At 53.6% G+C, this 8,207-nt stretch overlaps 3 protein-coding genes across 3 annotated transcripts; 1 reads left to right on the top strand and 2 right to left on the bottom strand.

Moving 5' to 3' along the window:
- On the top strand, positions 1-1,822 carry DICSQDRAFT_153845 (uncharacterized protein). Its single transcript, XM_007363773.1, has 2 exons — positions 1-250; positions 309-1,822. Exons 1-2 carry the CDS (start codon positions 32-34, stop codon positions 1,803-1,805), a joined length of 1,716 nt encoding a protein of 571 aa, XP_007363835.1. The 5' UTR covers positions 1-31; the 3' UTR covers positions 1,806-1,822.
- A 220-nt stretch (positions 1,823-2,042) lies between these two features.
- Positions 2,043-3,579, bottom strand: DICSQDRAFT_168165 (cytochrome P450; the record flags this gene model as incomplete). The annotated part of the gene is made up of 8 exons (XM_007363772.1): positions 2,043-2,136; positions 2,197-2,340; positions 2,424-2,522; positions 2,580-2,851; positions 2,910-2,923; positions 2,979-3,099; positions 3,162-3,423; positions 3,488-3,579. 8 exons carry the CDS (start codon positions 3,577-3,579, stop codon positions 2,043-2,045), a joined length of 1,098 nt encoding a protein of 365 aa, XP_007363834.1.
- A 1,281-nt stretch (positions 3,580-4,860) lies between these two features.
- On the bottom strand, positions 4,861-6,893 carry DICSQDRAFT_82791 (cytochrome P450). Its single transcript, XM_007363771.1, has 10 exons — positions 6,791-6,893; positions 6,593-6,722; positions 6,348-6,536; positions 6,013-6,271; positions 5,818-5,941; positions 5,749-5,762; positions 5,422-5,693; positions 5,236-5,364; positions 5,040-5,183; positions 4,861-4,982 (listed from the first exon to the last, which is right to left on the bottom strand). Exons 2-10 carry the CDS (start codon positions 6,697-6,699, stop codon positions 4,886-4,888), a joined length of 1,335 nt encoding a protein of 444 aa, XP_007363833.1. The 5' UTR covers positions 6,700-6,722; positions 6,791-6,893; the 3' UTR covers positions 4,861-4,885.
- Positions 6,894-8,207: the final 1,314 nt, after the last annotated feature.

Here is an 8,207-nt window from a genome sequence, read left to right as displayed (position 1 = left end):
CTCTCTAAACTAGAGCACATCGCTCGCCGCCATGCATCGAGCGCTCAGAATCTGCGAGATCGCAAGGAGTATCTGCGCCTTCCTCAACGATGAATCTGAGCCGGAGAGACCATCACTAGCCGCTCTCGCTAGAACGTGCAAGGGATTACACGAGCCTGCTATGGAAGCCCTCTGGGCTGTCCTCGATAGCCTTGTCCCTCTTCTGCAGTGCTTACCCTGGGACTGCGGGGGAGTCAAAGATACAGTCGTGGTGCGGCTCTTCCCTATCTCATATACCATCTCCGCTTTCTGATGAATCTCTCACCCAGACTCTGACAAATCGTGCGACCGTAGAGGAATGGGCAACTTTCTTCAAGTACGCCTCGTATGTGAGGACACTGTCGGATACCCTGGATGCAGAGGACTGTCGTGACCGACTCAGGAGCGTCGAACCCTCCGTGATCCAGTCCATCTGTGCGGCCGTACCCCCAGGTCAGACCTTACTGCCTGGCTTGCGCAAGCTCGGATGTACCGGCACCTGCATCCCCTTTTCCGCCCTCCCAGCGTTCTTGCTTGCCATCGGCAGACGTCTCACGGACGTGGAGATAGTGTATCGGGGTCATGACTCGAACGACCGCCTTGTTGACGACGTGATGCGAAGTATTACCATCATCGCACGTCGCTGGCGCAACCTCCGCGTTTTCAACCTATCTACAGAACCAGAGGAAAACACTGTCAAGCATATAGCGACCCTCTCCCAAGCAACACTGGGGCTACAGGACTTGCGAGATTACCAATGCATGAGCATTGAGCTTCGTCGAGACGCGGTGTTAGCCCTTGCATCCCTTCCGGCGCTCAAGACGTGCGCCCTTCGTCTTCCTAAACCGTCCCACTGGAAGGAGAAAGTCGATTTTCTGCAGCCTTTCCAGAATCTGCAAACCTTCATATTTGCCACCACGGCCTCAGCCTATGTTGCCTTCTCTCGAGCCTTACCGTCAGTCGTGCTACCTGTGGAGTCCTTTGATCTAATCTTGACGGACGTCCCCTTCGGTCACGCAATGGTCGACGTCATCTCGCTTATCTCGCGGCACTTTCGCACTGACAGACTCGCTGAGCTCTTCATTCGCTTTGACCCGGATTACCTCGATAGTGATGACGATAGCGACGACGATAGCAACGACATCCCAATCATGGTCGAAAGACGCGCTGATGTTACAATCAACTCCTCGCATCTCCACGCTCTGGTCAAGTTCACCAAGACACGAATCTTCGTGTTTGACGCGCCCGGGCTCTACGACATTGACGACAATCTCCTCGTCAGCATGGCTGAGGCATGGCCCAGTCTGGAGGACTTTGGTCTAGCGTCAGTTCATCATGCATGCTTCCAACCCGTGATCCACTCGACCCTCGCCGCTCTCCCTGCATTCGCCCTGCATTGTCCTCAACTGGAACGCCTCGCCCTGCAGATCGACGCGAGCGCTGGACAAATCCAACACTCCGCCAGCCAGGTGAGCCTTGACGCCAAGCCGCGGTCCTCACAACTCGATGCAAAATCGACGATACCTCCTTCGTTCTACGGGGCGCTACGCGATATGGAGAAGAGCCCCTCCAAGCTGACCTCTTTGGTCCTGTTTGGCACCCCTGTCAGCAACCCGGACGAGGTCGCGACGTTCCTCTTGCATGTCTTTCCGGCTCTCAGCGATTTCATCTCACATGGACCTCAGGTTAGGCAAGCTGAGTTTTGGGGAATGTATGATGGTTGGCGTGCGGTCATGAACAAGGTACGCGAAGCGTCGTTCAAGGAACAAGAAGGCTCTTCCGGCTAGGCTACCTCCCACTTGCCAATCCATGCTCGCGCGTATCACCTGCTTTCATCGCAGCGCGAACCGGATATCAATGTCTTCGATGTAGTTACTAGTTGAACTCGGAACGATACTGAACATTCACCGTGACGATATGCATTTAGCTATGTTCGCTCATACAGCAATTTCTTGATGTGATTCGATTGAAACATCTACGACACACGGCTTCGAGAGAGACTAGGAGTCACGGTGTCTGAAGATTTAATTCGAACTTGTGCGTCCTTGCGAGTTCACAATGAGTGCCGAAGCGTCCGAAGACCGGGGCTTGATGGTGCATCGGCAGTCCTCGGGATAGCTGCATACCCCCATGGTTGATCAAAATGAGCGATCAGACATAGCTGTAATGAATACTCACGATAAGAATCCATCTGTCATGACATGCTTGATCGTGAGAGGCCTTCCGTCGTTGTCCAGGGGCGGGCTGATATTGAAAACATGGAGCACCGAAGCAATATTGAGGAGCAGGGTTGATTGTGCGAAGTACCTCCCCGGGCATATCCTGTGAGAATGCAGGTCAGGACATACGTCTTCATGGTTTGCATATTCACATTCCTTCTGCCTGCCCCGAAGACGATGGCTGACGGGTCAAGCACATCTGCATTCAGTACACCATGTTTGATGAACCGCTCCGGACGAAAGTCATCCGGGTCCTCGTAAACTCCGGGATCGTGCATGCAGTCCCTGGTAAATAGGTTAGACTAATAACGGACGCGCATGAGGGACTGAAGCGAGACGCACCATATGTTGGCTATGAGAACAGTACCAGCAGGCACGAAGTAACCGCAAATTACGTCGTCTTTCATTGTACGATGCGGAATGCCCAAGGGTGTGACTGTGTGCCAACGGAGGACCTCCTTAAGAATTGCCTGAACGTAGACGAGCGAGTCGAGGTCACGGAAGTCCGGCAGGCGGCTTCGCCCGACAACTGCATCGAGTTCCGCTTGTGCCTTTCTCTGCACTTCCGGATGTAGAGACATCGCGAGGAAAGCGGCTTGCATTGCGGAGAACGACTATAGAATCAATCCATCCATGAGTAGGCACGCAGCTTCCCGGAGGAGCTTGTTCTACCGTATCAGAGCCGGCTGAGGTAGCCATGAGACTGTGCCCGCAAACGGCAAGTCAACGGTGTCCTCTCACCTTCATAAACAACAGCTGCGACAGACTTGACAAGTTCTTCCCAGTATTCTGGGTTGACGTGGTTCCTCTTCTTCAGCAGTTGATCGACGACTGTCGCATACGAAGATGTCGTATGCTCGTCCTGCCAACTCCCAAGCCAGCGTGAGGATGCTATAATATGGAACCAAGTAACACGATGCTCACGATGGTTCTCCGCTGCATGAACGGTACGTCTTTGACTAAGGTCTGGGCAGCCCGCCATGTTGCGAACTGCCTTTGAAATCCAGCACCTGGGAACCATGCCGGTACGTGTTCCAACCACGGGACGTGATCCACCAAGAACTTTCCTGGTGCGAAAGCTTGCGCGGTTCCTTCGACTCCTTCGTCGATGACGCGAACGATCTCATGATCACCGTCGTCAATATCGATACCATAGGCGACCTTCAGCATCGTCGCAGCAAACACGCTGTCATCAGTACAATCGTTGGTTAATGACTGTCAGTACGCGTACGTCAGAGAGACGGCCTCACAATCGAATATGCGTCGTGAGACGCTCCGGATCTTCTAAGAGCTTCTTCAGGAAGAGGGGAACGATAGCTGCTTGAACGAGTTGGTACCTCATGATAGCGCCAGGATTAAAATGCTGCCAGAGCGCCCGTCTGTAGTCCCTCCATCTTTGTCCGTAAGGAATCACGCCGAGAATCCAATCGTTTCCTGAGCTGATACATGGTTGAGGCATATGTTGATATTCGCGCATGATGCTACTTACAGTCTAATCAATGGTCCAACCAGCCTATCTGACGTGTTCGCTGTCCGCTCTTCCATCACCTTCGCCACTGCCGCAGCGCTACCCAAGACTACGTTGTCCTGCCCGAGGATCCGAAAGTAGACGATATCACCTAAGTTACAGTCAAATGAGGGCAGAAGGTTTATAAGGTGATCCACGTACCATACTGGTTGCAGAGATCCCGATACCCAAGCCACGGTCTGACTCTTGGTGCCTCAAGAAGAGTACCGATGATTGGCAGACCTCGTGGCCCAGGAGGCAAAGGTCTACCTCGAGTACGCCTTCTCCAAGAAAGGACCGAGCGTAAGTAAAGCGCAAGGGGGATCAAGACGAACACGCAAATAGTCTTCAAACCACCAGGAAGCGGGATGCTAGGTGGCATAGTGGACTGTCAGGTGATTCTCACATACCAATGAATAGGTTAGCTTTATATACTCGGGAACCTTGGCGGGAAAGCGAAGGCAGCGGCATGCAGATGTGAAACTTTTGTGGATTGCTCCCTTGTGCGATTCCCTTCTAATCATCGCGTCTCCTACATTTAGGTCGCAGAAAAGGCCCGCGTCCAGATTGTATGTATATAGACTTAATGACTCGGTGACAGGTGTTGGGGAGACATCGGCAGAGGACTCGATAGTGGCGATTTACGCCTGTGTGCCGATTCCTTCTCGAGTATATTGGCCCTGTTTCCATGGCACAAAGAGACACCTGCTTATCCGAAGGGCGGTCCACTGTGACGTAGGTCCTCTTTCCTGGTTCTCACCGCCTGTATGTGCGCCGTGGTATGCAGGGATGCTGCATCGAAGGTGCCACGAGACCTGTGTGATTTCACACTTATCATACGGCAGAACATTGAGCAGAGACAGCATCCCGGGGGATGACTGTCATGTGTGCGAATCCGTGAGTAGTCTCTCTGCTCAGACCAGATGCGTCAGCAGTGACGACGATTCGCAGATATCCGGCTACGTACTTAAATTCGCCGATAGGCTCAAACCCACTTGTCCTTTGTCTAGTACCGTTGCGCATTATCGTTGCACGAAGTCGTTGTCCTCATAGATTCGAATACTAACACTAGCTCTCGTCAAAGAGAGCGACAAGGGAGATTGGCGGTCCCATCGAAACGAGCCCAGACGACACCTCTCCTTCAAGCAGAGGCTCTCATGTTACTTGATGTGCGGCGTACGAGTCCCTCCGCGGTCGCAGAACGCGGTTTGATCGTGCACCTGGTATCGTCCAAATAGCTTATAATGGATGGGTCAGAGGGATGCATCTTCTGGACACTCCCAATGAGAACGTACGAAATTATCCCATCGGTAGCTTGAGGCTTGATGTGTATGGGGTGTTTGTTTTCGTTCAAGGGTGGCGTTATGTCAAACACGTGTAGAACGCACGCGACGAATATGAAAAGCGTTGCGTCTGCGAAGTAACGTCCCGGGCATATCCTACTGATGACTTAGCATCCTCTTCTGGATTTGGGGGCGAAGAGCAGCTTACCGTCTGCCAAACCCAAAGATGACTCCATTCGGGTCGGTTACGTCACAGTCAAGCTTGCCGTCTTTCAAGTAGCGCTCGGGCATGAATCTATCTGGCTCAGCGTATCGCTCCGGATCATGCACGATTGACCTATGGGTGGTGTCAATGTACAGGTTCGACCACGTGGCGCAAGGAAAGCATGTTTACCATACGTTGACTACTATGGTCGTGTCGGCAGGGATGTAGTATCCATTGTACTCGTCATCGGCGACGCTGCACCGCGCGACGCCTAGCGGCGTAGCGTTATGCCACCTCAGGAGCTCCTTCACTACAGCGTTGACGTAAGGAAGTGCGTCCCGGTCTTCGAATGTCGGGAGCCTATCGGGGCCGACGACGCTGTCCAGCTCTGCTCGTGCGTTCTCCTGGACTTCAGGATGGAGGGATAGAGCCGGAAACAGACTTTGAAGAGCGGCATATTGCTGACATGACAATGTGAGACGTCCAGATGAAGGGGAAGTGGGCGAGTGTACATACCGTGTCTAAGCCGGCTGGGGCAATATTCTGTTGAGATCAGTGCGTATAGCGGTAATATTCCCCTCTCACCTGCGTAGGCCATCCCGGCAGCACTCATCGCCACGCCTTCTTCCTCTGCTGCGTTCGCGGGATCAAGGCGCGCGATTTTGTCCATCATAGCGCTTGCGATAGAGCGTGAACTCGACCCGTTATCCTGTCAGATTTTGTGAATAACCACGAAGATAGGCACATGCTCGCACGAGTGTGCATCATCAAACTCACCACCATTTCTTTCGCTTGGATCCAAGGCAGCTCCCGGAGCATGTGAGCGTTCTTCCTATCCTCCGCTAGCCGCCGTAAGAAGCTCGTCCCCGGCAGCCACGTCGGAATGGCAGTCAGGAACGGGAAGAACTCCAGCACCGTCGCGCCATCTACGAGCACGTCTACGCTCCTCAGCGCTCTCTCGAAGATCTCCATCCTTGCATCGTTCTGCTCAGCAATGTCCAGCCCGTGTGCCGCCTTGCATATCGCGACCCCGAGCGCGCTGTATCCCGAAGCCCAAGTCAGCAATCGCACGATGAAGACTCGGTGGTATCGAAGGTCAGGAACGAGTGCCTCACTAGCGAAGGTGCTCCTCGAGTTTCCCTGGCGTCGTGAGAAGCCGCGACAACAGCCGATGTGCTCCCTGCTCCAGCACGTCACGATAGGCGGGGATCGCGCCCGGGTGGAAGTGCTGCCAGAACGCCCGCCTGTGCCGCCGCCACCACTGGCCATAGGGCATGAACACCAAGCTCCACTCCCAGCCTACCCTACACCCGGTTTAGTACCACCATTCTCAAGTGGAGAGACGGCGCAGAGGGCCTACAATTCAACCGCCGTCAACGTCGGGCGGGAGGAGTTTACCGTCGACCGCTTGTCTAGCAGGTCGGAAGCGATCTTGGCGTCGTTTACGAGAAGAATGGAGCGGCCCATAACCTGAAAGTGAACCAAGTCCCCTACAGCGGTTACGCTGGCGTCAGCTTCGAGGGTCGTGGTCGCACACTGGTCGCTATAGGCGACGCACCGTATTTTTGGCATATGTCCCGGTACCCAATCCAAGGTGAGCGTTTGGGAAGGTCGAACAAGTTCCCAAGAACGGGTATTCCAGGAGGTCCAGGAGGCAATGGGCGACCTCGAGAGCGAGCGGCGAAATCGGAAGACTTTCTGTAGAGATGAAAGAGAACGAGCAATAGTACCACCAATGGAAACATAAACGTCGGGGTGGAAAGAGAAAGTCCCATGGTGGGCGAAACTGTACAGGAGCACCGGGCGAAAGGTATGCGACCAGCCACTTCAAATACGCAAGCCGTGAGAGGCGCTGTGGTAAATTGCATGACATCGCCTGGGTAGTGGATGGGTTAAGCCGTAACAGGTAAGGGATAAGAGAGCGTTAGAACCGCGACCCCGAGGATCAAGCGTATGTGGTTTACCACTTCGGGATACGGAGCAAGGATGGGACAGGCCTGACCCCAAGCGTCGTACCACCCATTCTGACCGCCATACACGGTGATGCCAGGTCTATCCTCACAGATTTGGAGGATCGTCGGAGCTCACCAATGTGGTCAGGAGCCAGCTCGGGCAACTGTGATGGGGTAGGCTCAAGCTTCCCGTGGCGCCACGCGTTGCCTAAGTTGCTTCTCGGTAGAGTGACGGCAGGCCGTGCCTTCAAACGTGGACAACTATAGTCCAAAAGTCCTCTGTTCCTCCGACAGCGAAATAGGGAGAGTACAAGGGATCATGATTCGGTTTCTACTGTTTTGCTTGTTGTGGTGAATATTCGGGCGGTGCTGACAACTCGATGCGAAATAGGTAGCATACCTATGCTATAGAAGAGCCCGACGACTCGGGTCCATTCGCATACTGTACGATCGCACGTCAAAGCAGCCGTCTGAGCCTGGCCGGTGGCACTCATGAGAAACACGAGGACAGACACAGGTTGAGAGCCAGCAGTCACCGCGTTTTAGGCCCTTCTGGTTCAAGCGCGGGTATGTGAGCAAGTATCAGCGATTACCAGCTAGTTGAAGGGGTGCGAACGGCAGACCCGGTCGAACGCCTTATTCGATGTAAACAGACATAAATAGAGGACATACTGATATGTAGTCTATGTCTCAACTCCGGCATATGCTTGCGTCATGAAGGCATTGCAAATCGCCTTAATGTAATAGTGTACTATAGTCTATCCGAACCTCAAATCGACTTGCAGGTTGCGGCTTGTGAGTATCTTAATATATGTCTACGGTTAGCACCCTTACTTACTGGGAGTAGTCAGGCGGGTTCAACCAGAAAGCCTCAGATATCAAGCTGGCGGCGCTCGACTTTGCCGATTTTGCATCTTGACCTCCTTCCATCACCTTATCTGGGTACGGCCTCGAACTCATGCATGGGTTCCCAGACACATCTTGCTCAGTAAGTGTTCTCCTTTATGCCTTAGTCAGGCTCCT

Source organism: Dichomitus squalens, assembly GCF_000275845.1.
Source record: "Dichomitus squalens LYAD-421 SS1 unplaced genomic scaffold DICSQscaffold_7, whole genome shotgun sequence".
In the NCBI taxonomy this organism is placed as follows: Eukaryota; Fungi; Basidiomycota; class Agaricomycetes; order Polyporales; family Polyporaceae; genus Dichomitus; species Dichomitus squalens.
The sequence above is the reverse complement of the archived record's forward strand: the minus strand, read 5'-3'. Positions and strand labels throughout refer to the sequence as shown.